Source organism: Nanorana parkeri, unplaced genomic scaffold (assembly GCF_000935625.1).
Source record: "Nanorana parkeri isolate BGI_ZX_2015 unplaced genomic scaffold, ASM93562v1 scaffold1125, whole genome shotgun sequence".
Classification (NCBI taxonomy): Eukaryota; Metazoa; Chordata; class Amphibia; order Anura; family Dicroglossidae; genus Nanorana; species Nanorana parkeri.
In genome coordinates, this window is record NW_017307393.1 from 532,778 (window position 1) to 551,895 (window position 19,118).

The 19,118-nt window shown below is 44.3% G+C and overlaps 2 protein-coding genes across 2 annotated transcripts in view; both read left to right on the top strand.

Annotated features, from left to right (window-relative positions):
* CNPY2 (canopy FGF signaling regulator 2) overlaps positions 1 to 4,866 on the top strand; it is a 24,174-nt gene extending 19,308 nt beyond the window's left edge. Inside the window, exon 6 of the mRNA XM_018567983.1 lies at positions 4,649 to 4,866. Within this exon, the coding sequence (XP_018423485.1) occupies positions 4,649 to 4,692 (44 nt within the window). The 3' untranslated portion in view covers positions 4,693 to 4,866. The remainder of the gene's footprint in view (positions 1 to 4,648) is intronic.
* Positions 4,867 to 9,108: 4,242 nt separating this feature from the next.
* The window catches only part of LOC108796491, a gene marked incomplete at its 3' end in the record, with an annotated part of 35,259 nt that continues 25,249 nt past the window's right edge, over positions 9,109 to 19,118 (top strand). Inside the window, exons 1-2 of the mRNA XM_018567978.1 lie at positions 9,109 to 9,213; positions 18,425 to 18,661. Of these exons, the coding sequence (XP_018423480.1) occupies positions 9,109 to 9,213; positions 18,425 to 18,661 (342 nt within the window). The remainder of the gene's footprint in view (positions 9,214 to 18,424; positions 18,662 to 19,118) is intronic.

Here is a 19,118-nt window from a genome sequence, read left to right on the forward strand (position 1 = left end):
TATATATTTTTAGATTCGGTTCAAAGTGAATATTTAGAGTTTTTGCAATCTAAAGAAACAGCCACACACTTTTTTATTTGTAAAGTCCAGTCAGCTCCATACTTATGATCCCCGCCTGTTGGGCACTCACCTCTTACACTTTTCACCCAATCGGGCTTAGTCATAGAGAGATACATATGAAGAAGTGCTGGGTGAAGATTGGCATTGTGCGGCTGTTTCTTTGGATTGCATTTGCTGTGGTGTATGGACGGCTCTCTGGCCAGCACCTGCAACAAACCCAAGCAGTAGAATTGTGATGTGGAAGGAGCAATGGAGGTCTCTCTCTGCATTTGAATATTTCATTTTTTTTTTTTATTTGAATGTTTAAGATGGTTCAGTAAGCACACATTTGTATAGGAGGACTCCTGTCAAAATGTCATGGCACATAAATATTTTACATTTGGTTCTGTCAGGGTGTGGCATGTACACAGCGAGTCCCTGGCAGAGTGCTCAGTGTGTGTAGCATATACAGCACCTGGCAGAGAATTCTATGTACTTAACATGCCCCAGCAGTGCTCAGTGTGGTTGGCATGCCAATGGCAAAATGTTTGTGTTGTAAAGTATCCACCGCTCCAAGCTCACTCAGGTGATGGACTACAATCTCACGTTTAGTTTACTAATTTGTATTGAGATTGTAGTCCATCACAGGAGTGAGCTTGGAGGGTTCGCTAATTTATAACACACACAGGGACCATGGGGAACAAAAGTAGCCACCCTGCAAAAGGAAGGACAGTGTCATCACCAATTCAGAGATGATTTGAGGATCTAAAGCTGAGTGCTACACAAAAAAAGCGACATTTTTGTAAATAGTTAGGGTACTTGAATGTATTTTTAAGATTTAACTCCTGAGTTTAGTGTCACAGATGTCAGAATCCCAGACATACAGGGAGCAGTCCTGCTGTAATGGGCACTTCCAGCTTATGGACCAATAACAAAGGCACTTTCAAAAGTTTGGGGATGTCTATTATCCTTTGCAGACCCTTAGACGAGATTTTAGATGCCTGGGTATGCTAGGTGGTTTCCAGGAGGTGCAAGCTAGAATTAGACTCTCTCCTGCCTCCCCGGTTCATGTCTTCCAACATACCTGTTTTCACCACACAAATTAGCAGATCTCCATGCAGTCCTTGCATTTTCGGATATCAAGCACGCATTCTTACACATCCTCATTTGTCCAGCACACCAATTAATTCTTCACTTTGCTGTTGATCTCCAGCAATTCCAGTTTGTAGCCCTGCCATTCAACTTGTCCTATGCTTCTCGAGTGTCCACCAAGGTTCTGACCCCTTGTACTAGCCTTGCTATGCTCCCAGGTTATGCCCATAGTGGAACATCTGGATGACCTCCTGTTGAGTAAGAAGTAGGCATGGGTTCTGGACAACAATGTAGTGGACAATTTTGACTTTGAAATTATTATTTGGATCCTGACTCTTACATTGTTTTGAGTCATTTAATTGCATGGAGTATCTGATACTTATTGTAGACACAGTTCAAGGCAGAGTATTTCTACCTAGAGAGGAACCTATAACTCTCCACTCCCAGATCAGAACTTTTTAGTGCTGGAGTTGCCTGACACTTTGCTTCTGCACAAGAGTAACGGGGCTCATGGTAGACCCTTATTCAAGCCAATCTCATTTGCTTAGTCCCGCTTGAAAACTCAACATCCTGTCATCGTGGGACAAGTCTGTTCAGTGTCAGGATTACTTGGTTCAATCTCTGGGCAAACCAATTCACCTGACACCGAGGGTCAGATTGTTTCTCACCTTTCCAATCTCTCCCCACAACGGATGCTAGCCTGACAGACAGGGGAGGAGTCCTATACACCCTGTCGGTGCAGGGGGCTTGGACACCAAAGCAATCCCCTCTTCCGATCAGTATTCTGGAGCTCCGAACAATTTGGTTGTGCTTACAATGCTGGACACCATGATTGAACCCTTAATGTAATGTTTTGTTGCACAACTGTTGGGGACAATGATTGCAAACAAGTGATTTCTGTAGCTCTCAATAAGACTTCTGCACCTACCAACAGGTAGTTTTGGCCCACTCTTCTTGACCAAACTGCTCCAACTGTCTAAGGTTCGAGGGGTGCCTTCTGCAGACTGCTTGTTTTCTATAGGATTCAGTTCAGGGCTCATGGAAGGCCACTTCAGAATAGTCTGTTTTATTCTCAGCCATTCTTGGGTGCATTTAGTTGTGTGCTTTGGGTCATTATTCTGGTGGAGAAGAAGCAGAAAAGCAGCCCAAAAACATGAATGAGCCTCCATGTTTCACAGTAGGTACACTGTACTTTTTATTGAAAGTCAAATTTTTTCAATTGTGAATATAATACTGCAAGCACTATTTTTGCAGATCGCACTGGACCGGAACACAGACACTAATGTGCCTGCGTTCCGGGCAATCGTACTGCGGACGGGGGGGCGCGGCACGTCCCCTCCCGCCCTTGAATGTAGGGAGCCGGCCGGCTTGCATTCCAGAGGCTGACGCACTGGAACGCGGAGCTTGTGGTGTGAACCAGCCCTAAGGTTACAGTTCTACCCTTGAGTGCTTTATGTTTTTTTTTTTAGCATCAGGCTATTGTTTGCCAGATCTGCAAGGCAACCACTTGGTTCACGCGTTCTCAAAGTTTTACGTGAATGTTTAGGCTTCATCTGCTGCCAGCTTCTGGTGTAAGATCCTTTTAGATGACTCTTTGAACTGTAGACCGTGCCAAGTTCTGTTGTTGTGTGGGTCTGTAAGTGTTTTGTAGTTGGACTGCTTTTGGACGTCCCAGTTCTCTCTAAAACCTGTGTCCCTCAATGAAAATGAGAAGATTGGATTTCTTTTACCATACAATCCATTTCTTGGAGTTCATTGAGGGAAACGGGTCCCACTCCTCTCTGTCTGATTTTGCTTTCTAGTATTGCTTTTCTACAAAGCCGAGACCTGCTGGGAGTGGGAAGGGTTTATACTAGGCTGGTTACTATCTGTTTGCCAATATCCAAATCATCCTGTAGGTGGCAGTATAATGCGATTGTGTCAGAATCCTGTGTCCCTCAAACAATGATTTCTAGAACCTGAGATTTAATAAAAACCCAATGAGACTAAAGTTAAACAGGAACTGTAAATGGCACCTTTTCAGACTGGGCTAGTGTAATGAGCGGTGTGCCTCAGGGTTCTGTGCTGGGTCCCATATTGTTCAACTTATTTATTAATGACATCGGGGAGGGTGTTAACAGCGATATTTCCGTGTTTGCGGATGACACCAAAATAGGGAGGGTAATAGACACGGACTTAGACACTATAACATTACAGGAGGACCTGGATAAAATAGGGGAGTGGGCATTAATGTGGCAGATGAGGTTTAATGTCGATAAATGCAAAGTAATGCACTTTGGAATTAAAAATAAACAAATGGGTTATACAATTATGGGTATGCCGCTGGGGAAGTCAGAAATGGAGAAGGATTTGGGGGTCATTGTAGACCACAAACTGAAAGGTAGTTTGCAGTGCCAGGCTGCTGTAAACAAAGCTAGCAGGGTCTTGTCCTGTATTAAAAAGGGGATGTATTGCAGGGACAAGTCTATAATTTTGCCACTTTATAGATCATTGGTTCGACCTCATCTGGAGTACGCGGTCCAGTTCTGGTCACCAGTACTAAGAAAAGATGTCCTTGAGTTGGAAAAAGTCCAGCGAAGGGCAACCAAACTAATTAGGGGTATGGAGGACCAGAGCTACGAGACGAGGCTACTAAATTTAAACATGTTCACATTAGAGGTGAGGAGATTAAGGGGGGATATGATTTCCATGTACAAAATGTTTAATGGTGGTAGCAACATTAGCGATAAACTGTTTAAAATTAACTCCGTTACAAAAACTAGAGGCCATCACCTAAAATTGATGGAAAAAAAATTCCAGCACAAGGGGCGAAGGGGGTTCTTCACAGTAAGATCAGTTAGGGTCTGGAACTCACTGCCACAGGCGGTGATTTCAGCAAATAATGTGGAATTGTTCAAGAAACTTTTGGACGATTTCTTAAGGGACCGTAATATACAGGGGTACGGGTACTCCTAGAATGAGATCCTAATAGGTTGGACTTGATGGACTAATGTCTTTATTCAACCTCAAATACTATGTAACTATGAACAGCAAATGTATGTCCTTTCATGAATGGGTTAATTTAGGCGGAATAGTTCTGTTCCATCTTCCTGTCAGCGTGTTTCCTGTCTGCACATGTGCACTTGCACATTGATATGAAGATAGGTACACATATATAAAGCCTAAGACCAAAAATGTAATATGTAGTAGCATACCTGTCTATAGATGTGGTGGCTGCATTAGCTTTTAAGCTGCAAATACCACCTGTTGATCTTGATAAAAATTCAGTATGCTTCAGACTGCATACAATTTTGGAATTACTCTTCTGTTTGGTGCCGGTATCAATGGTCACTAGGACAAATAGAGGCTGAATCTCCCGACATAGAACCACTGTCAGGTTTTTATTGCTGCCTGTGTCTAACTTCCCGCCACCACTTTATCCAGAATGGGGGGAAAAAACATTTTGGCTTTGGATGTACTTGTATGGTATTTTTTCTATATTTATTGTTTGTAATTTCCCTTTTTTTCCTGCATTTAGATCTCTGTGACAACACTGTACATATAACTCATGATGAACTTTGACCTGCCATTGCTTCTTCTTTCTTGGTCGATAAAGTGTTTACAGAAGACAACAAAGGGGAAATGTGAATGGGGGTGGAACACATTTTTTGTTAAATATTTTTTACAATAAAAATAAAGTACTTTTGTGAGCTGGAGTGTTGCGGTTTTGTTCACATATTTGTGGATGTATACAAAATAAACGTCTGCATATCTAAAACACTAATAGTCAATATGGTTACATTCAAGCTTGAACCAGGTCATTCATGTCTAAGCATTGAAAAATGGAATGGGGTAAGATGTAATATCCAGATTATTCCATCATGCCCCTTAAATAAAATATTTGGTTCCAAGGCTTGGAACCCAACAACCATATTTAGCCAGATTCAGGTTGTACTTCTAACCATTAAATCAGGGTCCAAATTACAGATTCATACATAAAAGAACACTGGAAAATCTTTTGCTTCATAACCACTTATTGGAAAATTACATGTTAAATACAACGAAGCTGCTGTATCTCAGCAATTCACTTTCCTGGTTTCCTCTCCTACACGTTGGCATGATGTACCAAACATAAATATGTTTACTGCCGGTACTGTCTTGTTTTTGAAAATGTAAGGTCCAAGAATGTCATCCTGGCATGACTGGTGCAGTACAAACATGGAAGCCAATGACGTTTTGGGATACAATGCAAATACTTGTTCTGTGAAAGTAATTGGCTAAGTAATGAAGGACAAAGACGGCCCCTGAGTGTTTACATTTAAAAACATCCGCAATGGCAGCTTTATTTCTAACCTCACAGGCCATGTATAGATGTGGCATACCAACAGTCATATTCAATAATACAGTACTGTTAACCTGCAGCAAGCAAACATAGATTTCAGCTTACAGAAAGAGAGAAGATTGTTTTTTGGGTACTGCACGTACTGCAAGTATATATTACAATGATATATTGGTGGCCCATGTAAGTATATATCGTGGCTTACAGAGACCCAGGAGAGAAAAATGCTGCAATTCAGATAAGTGGGGGTGGGGTTGTGATCTAACCAAGTTTCAGGTTAAGCTGGCCATACACTGATCTATTTTTTTCGTTCAACCCGTGGTTTGAATGAAAAAAATAGACCTGATTCCTCCAACACAAACAGCGTGTCGACCGAGGAATCCCGCTGTTTACACTGGCACCTGTCAGAATACCCGACCAGAGCAGGCACCTCATTGGCTGCCAGATTTGATTGATCAAAGATTTTCCAACTGGCTCCTTCGATCAGCTGATCGAAAGGGTGTGCTGACAGTGGCACACATTGTGCAAATTTTGTCCAGTTCCTCAGAAAACTAGTGAAATTTGAACAGTGTATGACCACCTTTTACACCCTCAATATGGGTGTAACATGAAACCTGGTCAGAAAAGTAAACTAAAGCTGGCCAAACACCTATAGATTTTTATTTTTTTTTTCTTTCAGCCTATGGTCAGGAAAAAGTGCAAGAGATTCCTCCATGTACGCTAAACTGTGGATGGAGGAATCCCCCAGTGGGCCAAGCTTCAGTATCTTGCTAGTCGACCATCTGACCATAGGCTGAATCTATAGGTGTATGGCCAGCTTTAGGCTTTAAACTTTTGATAGTGAGACTGGTGTATGTCTGTGCCCCTTGCCGAGCGAAGACTCCAACCTCCTCCATCACTGCTGAGTCCTGCATCTCTGTAGAGGGTCAAAGGAAGGAAATTAATATACAGAAATACAAACATTGGTTAAAACAGTTCCCATATATGTAATTCAACCAGTATGCCTGTTTAGCTTTAAAAGCCAAGTAAAGTCTCACACTCTTGTACGCCTTTATAGTCTTGCATCTCTGTAGTTGGGATTGTCGGCAAAAGAAAAAAATTATTATTAGAATATTACACCCCTCTATATGTTTGTGATCCTCTTCACACAGCATAAAGAAAATACTATATATACATATATATATATAATCTTACCTTTTGTCGATTGTTTTGTTAAAGCAGGCAAGATGGCAGATTCCAGGTTTTTCCCCTCTTCACCTTCACGATGATCTGTCCTAATGGAAAAGCTCAGGGCTGAATTTTGAGGATTGTGTCTCCTTTTCACTTAATCAATATACAATAAACAAACCACCTCAGACGCCTTGCAGCCTCTCCTAACATTTCAAAGAAAGATAAGCATGTAGAAATGTTAACCATAACCCAAGTAAGGTTCCATTCACACATAGCGGTTTTGAAATTCAGCACGGTTTTCCGTGCGGCACGAAAATGCGCACATGGGCAGACCATTATCTGGAACTCCTATATGCCCATTCTATACTACCAAACACTACACGCCCCCTAGGATCCCCAACAATTTCCTCCTCCCCAAACAGCAGTAGCTCAACACCATAAGGTGTGTCACCTCAGCTTGGCCACATTTATGATTTATAAAAAAACTTACAGAACACTGCCAGAAGCTGTAATTCACACACAGCACACTGCATATCAGATAATGATACTATAAAAAAAAAACTGGGGTTTGCACTTTGTATGCGCATCATAGCTGCTTGCATCTTATTTTTTTCTCTTTAATGTGTACAGCCTGTATGAACCTCATAAATAAAGCAGCTTAATTAGAAAACTGCAGTGTTCTGCACTTGCAATACAATATGGTCTTGTAAACTATAGCTTCTTCCTCTCTTGTATTAACTACTGATAGTCATGGACACTCTGGAAGACTTCAGCTGCCTTTTAGGCTATGTTTACACCATGTCCGGAGCAGATCTGCAAGTGCACTGCGTTTTGCTGCAATTTTACTGCTTTTTTGTTTTTAGAAGATTAAAATGGGCTTAGAGGTGCAGTCCAGTGCATTTTGTTATGTGTTCCATGTGTTCCAGTGCATTCCAGACCAGAGAAAATGAGACAAGCAGTATTTTTGTTTTTGTCTGGACCGGAACAGACCGCACTGGTGTGAACAGATCCGAGACATACCATAGGGATATATTGGGATTTGGTTTTTTGGTCCGGGAACAAACTGTTCTGGTATGGACATGATCCAGACATGGTGTGAACAAGAAAGGCAATGTCTGGGCTCCTGGGCGTAAGGCTGTAATACACATGCGCCTGCTGGTGGACAAATGTACACTCATTTAGACCAAAAAATTGCTTGTATGTATAAGTACTGCATTAAAAGTGAAGTAAATATTTGCACTTATTAAAGCAGTCTAATTTAGAAAATCCTCCCCTTTGACCTTCTCCGGTGAGTCGTCACCCATGACCTTTAGCAACAAGCAGTTGCAGAATGGAGATATCTAGAAAATGACTGACACTGAATTGCTGTATGCTAGAATTTATTTTGCTCAAGCAAAGATTGTTAAACTTCTTTTACTCATACCGCATTATTCATAATACAAAGTTATGCTTGCTGAAAGAGAGTCACCAGGGTCAGTTCATACCAGTGCATTTGAAAACACATGCACTTTGTTATGTAAATAGTTTACATAGTTTTTTTAACCACTGAATGTAATATTCCTTTTTTTTGTTTTAATAATCAGTATTTTGGCCCATGAAGGGTATACAGTATAGTTTTGGACCCCAATCCTTGTGTTTTCTGCTCCCCTCAATAAATACAAAATACAACTTTTAAGTTTACAATAGCCAAAAGTTATCAGTATTTTAACATATGAAAATCCAAAAGTCAATCTTTGCAAATTGAATTTACAATAACAAAACAAATAGAAGAAAACCTACATTCAGACGATCCTTGCAATCATTCCTTTGGACAATTCAAATTATTTTCAGTGGGCTCAATTGTTCACAGGACCTTCAATGATACCTGTAACCTTCTGGGAACCAGTTAGGGATTTTAAAATACCGTACACACATTTCTTGTATTTCAGGCCACCAAAACGTGGCAGAGCACCTCGCGAGACCCTAGGAATTTTCTTGGGGTATCCTTCTTAGACATCATGCTGAAAGATAATGCCTACTCTGTCTCAGAACTGTATCCCCGCCTTCAGGCGTTGTATGTGCGACCTTTACACACCTCTAATGTCAAGAATTGGGCAAAAGATTTTCCGGCTACTGACATAGTTGATAACTAACTACGAGGATACATCAAGATTAAAAATATAGTGATCAATGAAGTCTGGAGGGGGACCCAATTCCAAACAGGGCATATGTCCTGTATTTCAAGCCGCAGAATCCTTCCTCAGAAACTTTGACATTACAATGTCCAAAATGTGGTGATATCCGACCATCACTGGCACACTGCTTATGGAATTGTGGTGCAATATGCAAGTTCTGGCAGGCACTGGCCTCTTCATTCCGGATGTTACAAAATGGACCCCCCCCCTTTTGAACTCCTCCTCTATGTTTTTAGTGCACCCCAGGGAGAGGATACAATGCGAACAGGGCAAAAGGGTAGGGACTGGATACATCTAGCGGCTAGGCGTTGCGTGATGCGTAAATGGAACGCAAATACTCCTCCAACTGTGCAGGAAGCGGTGAGGGAATTAACTGTGCTCTTCCAGCATGAACGACTGGAGGCAGAACTTCAGCCAGACGTGAGATCCGAGGCATTTTATCATAGATGGGAAGCTTTCATAAGCACTACCCTCACAAATTATTTTGATTTTGTTTTTATTATTTTGTATTGTATTATTTTGCTAAAAAAGCGAATCAAATATTGTAAAAAAATATATATATTTTCAGTTTGGAAAAATAACAAATAACACACATTAAATTCTCTGTATTTCCTATTTTTTATCTCCAAGGTCTGGTAACATTAAAATCTAAATATAAGATGCACATAATTCTCCATAGTTATACATTTAACCACAAATAGGTTTCAGATATTTTGAGTATGGTTGAAAAATTGCAATGGTGCTCTTATTGTATGTGAATATTGTGTGGTTTATGGCAAATGTTAGCCATGTCCCTATTGGACCAGTAGCACGTCTATGAACAAAGATGCTTGGAATGTTAGTAGTGGATGAAGCTGTTGGTCAGGCTGGTGCTTCAGCAGAACTATCCGGATTGTGCTGGGGGATGGGAAGAGAGACAAGCAATGAAATGGTGGGAAAGCAGCTGTCAGAGTATTTCTAGTGTCAACAAATCTTGTATCTAAAGCTGGCCATACACTGTGAGTTTTTCTTGTTCAGCCCTGCAGGATGAACAAGAAAGAAACTCTTGCTTCCCCCACCTACTCTAACAGTGTGGATGGAGAAATCCCCCTGCCAAGCCATTGTATTCTGGTAGCACTGAATGTGCCGCTGTCAGAATACCCGAACAGTGGTTGCAGCGTCTGTTCGGCAGAGAATTTTCAGACCAGCTCCATCAACAGAAGTTCATTGAAAAATCGACTTTTGTCGAATGGACAAAAGTCCAAGTATCCCATCGCACTCCTGACCGGAAAGTGCCCATGCAGCAGACCGGGTGCAGCAGCAACAACGGATGCCTCCATCAAAAACGTACAAAATAATAACGTCACCGGCACTTCAAGTATTCAAGTCAATAAGTTTATTGACCCAAGTGAAAACACCTCTAGCAACGTTTCGGGACCATGCGGCCCCTTCCTCAGGAAGTTTGCCTGAGGAAGGGGCTGCATGGTCCCGAAACGTTGCTAGAGGTGTTTTCATTTGGGTCAATAAACGTATTGACTTGAATATTTGGAGTGACGGTGACTTTATTATTTTGTCGAATGGAGGTGTGCTGACTGAGGCATACCCTGATCGGATTTTGGCCAAGTCAGCAGGACTTCAACCAGTGTATAGCCAGCTTTAGTATACAGACTTTTTTAAAGCAAAACTAAACAACATATTGATAATAATTCAGAAAAATATAAATAAGGTGTTTTCTGGCACTGAAAAGTCTGTAGCGAATGGTTTGTTCAATTAAGACAAAATAAGCCAAAGGCAAATTATTTTTACTACTGTCATAGCTATGACTAAGGCCGAGAAAAGCCCATGGCACACTGAATTGGAAGCCGCGAGCAGCAAAGCAAACCTGCAAGGTGTGGACATTCACATGCAGTGTGGAAGAACTTGAGTAACTTAGCGTGACCAGATGAAAGACTTCGTCTTCATCTCCAGCTCGACAACTCAATTTACTTTGCACATGGGTTTATATGTGCAAGCTGATTGGCTAAAGAGGACATTTTTCATCTCACCACGCTCCGCCATGCGAGCTCTCACAAACTGACGTGCAAGACACACCGCTCGGCCGCCTATCACAGTGCGGACGAGCGGTGTGGGGGCGGAGACAGCGCTGTCACAGGTGGCTGGGCTCTCCTCTCGCACCACTCGCTCAGCCTCCTGTGACAGCGTGTCAGAGATGAGAGCAGGCTACATACACTCAGTGATCGCTGAGTGTTTGTAGATAATTGAGGATATGGTATGGTTAATATATCCTCAATTATGAATGAATGGGATCTATATCCCCTCCTGTTCATTCATAATGGTGGTTATAGTAAACACACTATGTTCTCAAGTTATGAATGAACACTCATAGAGGATTCCTGTTCATTGATAACAGGGATAACAGGGATACAGAAAAAGAGATAGGAGGACTTTGTGTCCCCAATCTCTTTTTCTATTTTAAAAGGGAAATATCAGGGGTCTGTTTAGACCCCTAATATTTCCCCGAAGCCCCTAAAAGTAATGTAAAAAATGAAAATATTTAATAAAAAAAAATGAATAAATAAAAATAAATATAAAAAAATGTAAAAGTTTATAAAAAATTAAATATTTAAAAAAAATTAAAATAAAAACATTTTCGGTTTCGGTCTGACAATTTTTGTTATTTTGGTTTTTAAATTTCTATTTCGGTGCACCTCTAGTAATAACTGATCTGTCACTAGGTCCCTGAGAACACACAGTTACTCATTCCTTGGCAACAGTAGTCACAACAGTGAAAGTCACTGAATAACTCACCTGTCACACCAAGTAACAATAGTCCATCACACTCTGTAGTAGACTGACAAGTGTCTAGATATAATGGGATAAGGCTGGCCATACACTGTTGGATTTTTATAAAATGAGCGTATGAAAAATCTTGTCAGGAAATTTGATAATGCCACCAGGGACTTGACAAACGTCATTCCAAATTCTGTTTGATTTTACCATTTGATATTGGAATGAATTACGTTTTTCAGATGAAAACCACATTCACTCTTCAATTTCTTTCATTCCACAACACATTTTGCATCTTGCTCCTTCGATTTTTTTCATCACTGCGGTCAAAATCAATAGTTGATTTATGCCCGTTAATGATTACAAGATCAAAACAACTTTCCGAAATTCATTTTTTTCAAACACAATTCTACTGGTGTATGGCCAGCTTAAAGGAGAACTATGAGATGAGTGATTTTCACTCACCTCATAGTTCTAGCCGACCTGTGACAATGAGACTGTCACAGGTCGGCTCAGTAGATCGGGAGGTGAGCGAACACATACCAGGTTCGCTCACCTCTCGATCCTGACCGGGCTGGATTCCCCTCTCCCCGCTCCGATCTGCCAGCGCTGACTGGCGGAACGGACGGGGGAGGTGGGCGGGTACAGCTGTCTCTGCCTCTAGATAGGCAGAGCCAGCTGTCACTCACGCAGCTGGGCGGATCCCGTCATCTACGTCGGGATCCGCTCCGGCTGCGGCGTCTCAGTATACCGCGAGCTGTAGCTCGCGGCATACTGAGCTTAGGGTAACGGGAGGATGCTAGTTTGTGTCCTCCCGTTACCCTAAGGAGAACTATGGGGAAAGACACTGACCCCATAACCCCATAGTTCTCCTTTAAAGTGACATTTAGGTCAAAAATGTTTTTACCTCCCCCAATGTTAATGAAAGCACTTACCTTAAATGATGTTTCTTAATCCGATCGTCTTCTTTCCTGTTGTTTTCATCTGTCCCTCCAGCACTGCGGCGGGTCTCCGATCCAGCGCTGACTCCTCTGAGCTTGCTGTCACTTCCTGTCCCACGGTGTCTGCATGCGGGTGCACGCGTCCATAGACTTACCTTGTGTCTCTCTTCAAGTCCCGGCCAAAAATGTGAACTGCGCATGCGCCCTCCCCAAGATGCTTTGCGGCCGCCCGAGAATTTTCACATTTTCAGACGGGAGCGCGCGGGGAGGACGCAGGTAAGTATTAACTAGGGATTTCCCGATACTGAAGCTAGCATCGGTATCGGGACCGATACAGGGCATTTTGACGAGCACTTGTACTTGTCAAAATGCCCCGATACAAAGCGCCGAAGCTTGCGTTGTTTTTTTACTTACCGCGCCGTGTCGAGCGTCGCGTCACTGCTGCTCCGGTGGGCGGTGCTCCAGGCACTTGCCGGCCACCTAAATTAGGACCCCACCTGGAGCGCCGCCCACCGGAGCAGCAGTGGCGTGACGCTTCTCTCCAGCTCAGCGCCGACGACGTCCTGAGGCACTGCGATCGAGGCAACAGTGAGTAAGGCGGCTTACTCACTGTTTCTTCTTGTTCACACAAAAAACTATCTATTGCTGCAGTGCATTCTATATGTACTGTATATGTGCTACGTATAGAATGCACTGCAGTAGATTTACAATTCTGCACTGCTAATATGAATGGGTTAAATGATCCTTAGTGCAACTACATGTTATGTACTATGGATCATGATTTAACCTATTCATCTTAGCAGGGGATAATTGTAACTCTATTACTGCAGTGTATTGCAGTGCCAGTCAGTTCAGTGGCACCCCAAACGCGCCTCACTCCCGCAGTGTGATCGCCTGCACTGAAATGTGCGGTGCAATTGCAAAAAATGTGCATGCCGTTTTATTCTGAAGTAAATTTGATGCTTGTAACACTGCATTTGTGTATTTTATTTTAACCACATGCTGTCTGGTCGTTGTAATTAAATGGCCGGATAGCGGCTTCTTGAATGCGGGTGGGCGTTTTTAAACGTTCCATCCTGCCCCGCTCGTGCCCGCCGCTAGACTGTAAACAGCCAGCGACATACAAGCATTCGGGCGTCTGTAGAGACGCCAGATCGCTTCTAATATGCATGCGGGTTTGCGCCTCCCCATTGCAGCCGCTGCAGGCGATCCCGAGCTCCACTGTGCCCAGGTGAGAGCCCGGGACCAGCACAGCAGCTCTGCGACCAGAGATCAAACGGAGTTCAGTACACGGTCTCCGTTTGATCTCCTCCTCCTCTTTGGAATGCAGGAAGTGATGTGTATTACATCACTTCCGCATTCCTCTGTCACTCTCCGGTACAGAAACCGAAGAGAAGCTGGTGAAGCAGGTGTTTGCTTCATCAGCTTCTCTGGGGGGCCCTAGGTGACATTAGGGGTCTTAAAGACCCCTGAAATTGGCTATCACAAAGGGGGCTTGTTAGTCCTCTATGTGATAGCAATAAAGATAAGTGAAAAAAAAAGGTTTAAAAGGATAAGTTACAAAAAATATATACAAAAATTAAAAGTCACATATAAAGGTAATACAAAAATTTTTTAAAGTCCCCAGCCCCCCACATACACATGCAAACATGCATTGCTTGCGAACATCAGAGTGTGAGCAATAATTTTCGGCCCATTAATCACTGATAACACTAAACTGATGAGCGGTAAAAGCTTTTAAAGTGTCGCCTATGGCCAATTTTGAGTATTGTAGTTTTTGCGAGTTCGCGGGCGCGCGCAATTTTAAAGCTTGATATGTTTGGTGTCTATTTACCCGACGTGACCCCGTCTTTTATATTTTGCAAAAAATGTGGGTAATAATAATTGTTTTATAACATAACGTAGGGGGAAAAGTTTTTTTCCTCGAAATTTTGGGTACTTTTTTCATTATATAGTAAAAAATAAAAACCGCAGTGGTGATTAAATAACACCAAAAGAAAGTTCTACGTGTCCCCAAAAAATGATATTAAATTGATTTCAGTACAGCGTTGCATGACGGAATAAATGTCAGTCAAAGTACCACAGAGCTGAATACTGAAAAATGGCCTGGCCAGGAAGGGGCAGTAAACACCCCAGTCAGCAAGTGGTTAAAAAAAAGATTTTTTTTTAAATCCGATTAATCAAAATAATTATTGGCCAACTAATCGAATATGAAAATAATCATTAGTTGCAGCCCTAGTCTCCAACCATGGATGTTGCATGTCTGTAGTCTCTGACAGTCTCCTCTTGTATGTGTGAAGTCTGGTACAGTCTTCTGTCATATACTAAATATTATGTGTGGCCCTTTGGAGCTGTCAGGTGTCACAGTTGGGGTCCCCTCTACCTGGCAGGTTGAAAAGCACTACACTAAAGGCAGTGGCGAAACTACCGCCGGGGCCTGAGGCTGTGGGGGGGCCCGAGGCTGTGGGGGGGCCCAGTGGGGTCCGATCCTGGGCTCCCCCACAGCTTAAGTGGGATCCGGTCCTGCAATATGGGGCAGTGCACAATCCCGGTGTTCGAACACCGGGGCCCCGCACTGCCGACGGGCTTCTCAGTGAGGGGGCGGGTCCTGTGACTCACCTCCCCTCCGGCTGCGTCCATAGTAACAGGCGGCGGGAGGGGAGGTGAGTCACAGGAGGCGGGTGTGTGTCACAAGCCCCGCCCCCTGCAGTGCACACATCGAAACTCCCTGGCTGCGGTCCTCTGGCTGGGTAAGTCCGAGCGCCGGGGGTTAGGGGGGCTTTGTTGGATGGTTGTGTACTGCTTTTTCATGTAATTAGACAAGTGGATTATAATGGGGAATATTACACTGTAATGTTCCCCATTATAATCTATTTCTCTGATTAAATGATTACAGGTAGGCATGTGATCTATCAAAGTTTGAGACTACGTTAGAATGTGTGACCAGTAACGTGGTCACACATTTTAACGTAATCTCGCCCAGTTTTTCGGCGGTGGAATTGGTGAAGAATTCCAACGCTTTCTCCGTTGTTCCAGGGCAGATCGGCATCGCAAATCGCATGTGCAGTAGAACCAATCTGCCCTCAGGGCCGCCGTCAGGGGGGTACGGCCAATAGTCAAGTAAGGGGCCCGGGCCGCGTGAGGGGCCCGTGAACCTTACATGAATATCGGCCGACGGCCGTACAGTTGCCTGGCAGTGGGTAGAGGCGGCCCGGCCCCCGCAGCATCGGAGGAAGCCGGGGCCTGTCTGTGATTGACTGCACATTAGGTTTTTAAACCTGGCAAGTGCCCACATCTCATTTAATATATTACAGAAACGGCAATATATTAAATGAAAATCATTCCCTGGTGGTCCAGCGGGGAATCAGCATGATCTGCATCTCTTGCTGATGCAGATCATACTGATCGCTCCCATGTGGTGCCGCCGCTGATTGGCAAGGATTGATTAGTATGGTCTGCATCAGCCTGAGATGCAGATCACACTGATCCTTCACTAATCTAAGTGCCACACTGGACCCCAGGAATGCAGCCCCCCTTCCTGCAAAACAGGTAAGCAGGAGAGGGGGACATGTTTTAAGTAACTATTGTTATTAGTTGTGTGTGTGTTTTTTTAATGTGTGTGTGTGATTTTTTTTTTTTACATTAATGAAGCTAAGTGTGTCTGTGTTTTTAATGAGTGTGTGATGTGTGTGTTTCATTACATGTGTGTTTTTTTTTAACCACTTCCCGCGGGTTAACATAAATGTACGTCCTCCGCTGAAAGTGGTTATACCAAGAAAATGGCTGCTGCTGCAGCCATGTTCTTGGTACTGTTTTAAGGCCTGTTCACACCACTTGCAGTGCGTTCCGGCCGGAACGCAGTGCATCGTGGCCGGCTCACTTTTTGGCCGGCCAGGAGGGGGCCTGGCAGGCCATTGAAGTGAAGGGTGCTGTAGCCACGCCCTCCGGCCGCAATGTGATCGCCCCCACGGGATCAAAAAGGCACATTGTGCCTGCAGTGCGTTTGGGTGAGGTGCTGCAAGCACTATTTTGATCGCACCGCACCCAAACACACCGCAGGCACAATGTGCCTTGCTATCCCGTGTGGGCGATTGCATTGCAGCCTGAGGGGTGGCTACGGTGCCAATCACTTCAAAGGCCCACCATGCCCCCTCCAGCCCTGCCAAAAAATGAGCCCGCCGCAATGCGGGCTGTGCGTTCTGGCCAGAATCGGAGCGGAACGCACAGCTTATGGTGTGAACTAACCCTAAGCCCTGCGTCCAGTAGACATGTGTGATTAGTTTTGGAAAAATTAGTTTTCTGGACGAAATTCGTTAGCGGTAATCTGTACGCATTTTCGTTTGTCAACGAATTTTCATTGCAACAAAGTGACAATTTAAAAAAATATTTGAATGTCACTTTGCAATGCTGCAATGAAACGAACGATACGAACATGAAACGGAAATGAACATTCGTACAGACTACTGCTAACGAATTTCGTCCGAATCCCGAAAAAAAATTATCTGAATCAAAACAAGATGAAACCAAACATTTTTTTTGCCGGTGCACATGTCTAGTGTCCAGCGCGTCACAAAGCCCTGAGTCCAGCGGGTGACGAAGCCCTGTGTCCAGCAGGTGATTAGAGTGTAAGCTCCTCTGTACAGAGACTGATGTGACTGTGGGGGAGGGGACATTAGAGTGTAAGCTCCTCTGTACAGAGACTGATGTGACTAAGGGTGGACATTAAAGTGTAAGCTCCTCTGTACAGAGACTGATGTGACTGTGGGGGAGGGGACATTAGCGTGTAAGCTCCTCTGTACAGAGACTGATATGACTAAGGGTGGGCATTAGAGTGTAAGCTCCTCTGTACAGAGACTGATGTGACTAAGGGTGGACATTAGAGTGTAAGCTCCTCTTTACAGAGACTGATGTGACGGGCTCAGTGTTCTCTGTACATCATTGCGGTATATATATGTTAGAGCTATATAAATGTATAATAATAACAGTGTGACTGGCTCAGAGTGAACATTCCACCGCGGAAAAAATGGGCGGGATTACGTCACCGGTCACACATTCTAACGTAGTCACAACCTTTGATAGAACACCGCCATCAGGGGGTATGGCCCGTACCCATGTGAGGGGTCTGGGGGGCCTCTTACATGGGTATCAACTGTACCGGGGCGGCATCCCGACGACCAGGGACCCTGCAGAGCCCACCATAGAGAGTCTCAGGTGGGCTATGCAGGATCTATGGTGTGCTCTGCAGGGTCTCAGGTAAGTCCAGCAAGCTACTGCAACATTAGAGACCGCTGGGGGAGCGGGGGCCAGTGTGATCCACTCCCGCGCTTTGGTTATTAGGTCCACAACTGACTAAAGGGTCCTTGTGTGTCACCTACACTCAGAAAATAGAAGTGCCCTCACACAGAGAGCAATGGCCATTATACAAGACATAGGACCTGTTTCTATGCAACTTTGTTCATTATTACCCTAATATGGCTATTGGCTATACAATTACTTCATAATGTGACTTCTGCTTTCCCGCCCTTCAACCTCTTATCGAAAGCCCCGCCCAGCTACAACCCCACACCCAATCATAGACTGAGCCTGCAACCGTCCTAGATCAGGCGCTGCACTCGCTAGGGGGCGTGTCTATGCTAATAAAGTAATAGTAAATGTCTGGGATACTTCTCGATTATTGCAATGAAGTACTTAGCGACTTATTATCTACTATTATTGTAAATATGCCAGAAACGACCAGCTGACAAGACGCCCTATCTTGCCCTTGTACGGAGGAATGACACGTGACGTTTAGTGACAGGACGCACGAACTGCGCATGCGTCTTACTGCGCGAGACACAACCCCTTTTGTAATTGAAATGGCACCACAGAGGTCAATCTGGTCGCCGCTAGTAAGATGGCGCTGTTGCGCGAATGCGTGCTGACAGCGGCCCGTGACGTCATCCAGCAGGGGGCGGGCACGAATCCTCCTCTTCAACCTTGTCCCGGCTCCGGCCTTCCAGGCGCCTTCGGCTTTGCCGGTATCAGTAAGAAGCTGCAGCAGCTCCTGGTCCAGTGACGGCGTTCTCCTTCGTCCCAGCCACGCACACCGAACTCCTACCGAGACTCTGACAATGTCACTCATCACCGCTGGACGCCTGTGCGCTCGTATCCTCGGGGCCAAGGTAAGAAGAGGCTCCGGAGCCGCCGTATAGGGAGAGGAGAAGGCTGTGAGCTCGTATGTCATGTAACAGCCCTTCCATCTGCAGGAGGGAGCAGCCTAGCCGAGTCTTGTTTGTTCTGCACATGGGTCATCTCCCCACCCCTCTGAGCTGACATTGCGATAATCCCTTTCCTCTCACCTTGCAGGGAGCCGTCCAGAGGAGCTGGGGTACTTCCCAGAACCCCCCTCGCCGGCTCCCATTACATGTGACACATTCACATAGAGGTGATCCCTCCGGATCTGCTCAGGAATCCATGTTTGATAGCTGGGAAAAGTCCATTCATTTTTATGACTGGGGATGGGCTTCACATACCTATACACATAAGATGATCGCTGGACTGCGATCGTGTCTAGAGGTAGCTGCACCATAGACTGTACAGGGTGGGAGGGATTGTCAGTGACCCCATCAATAGCGGCAC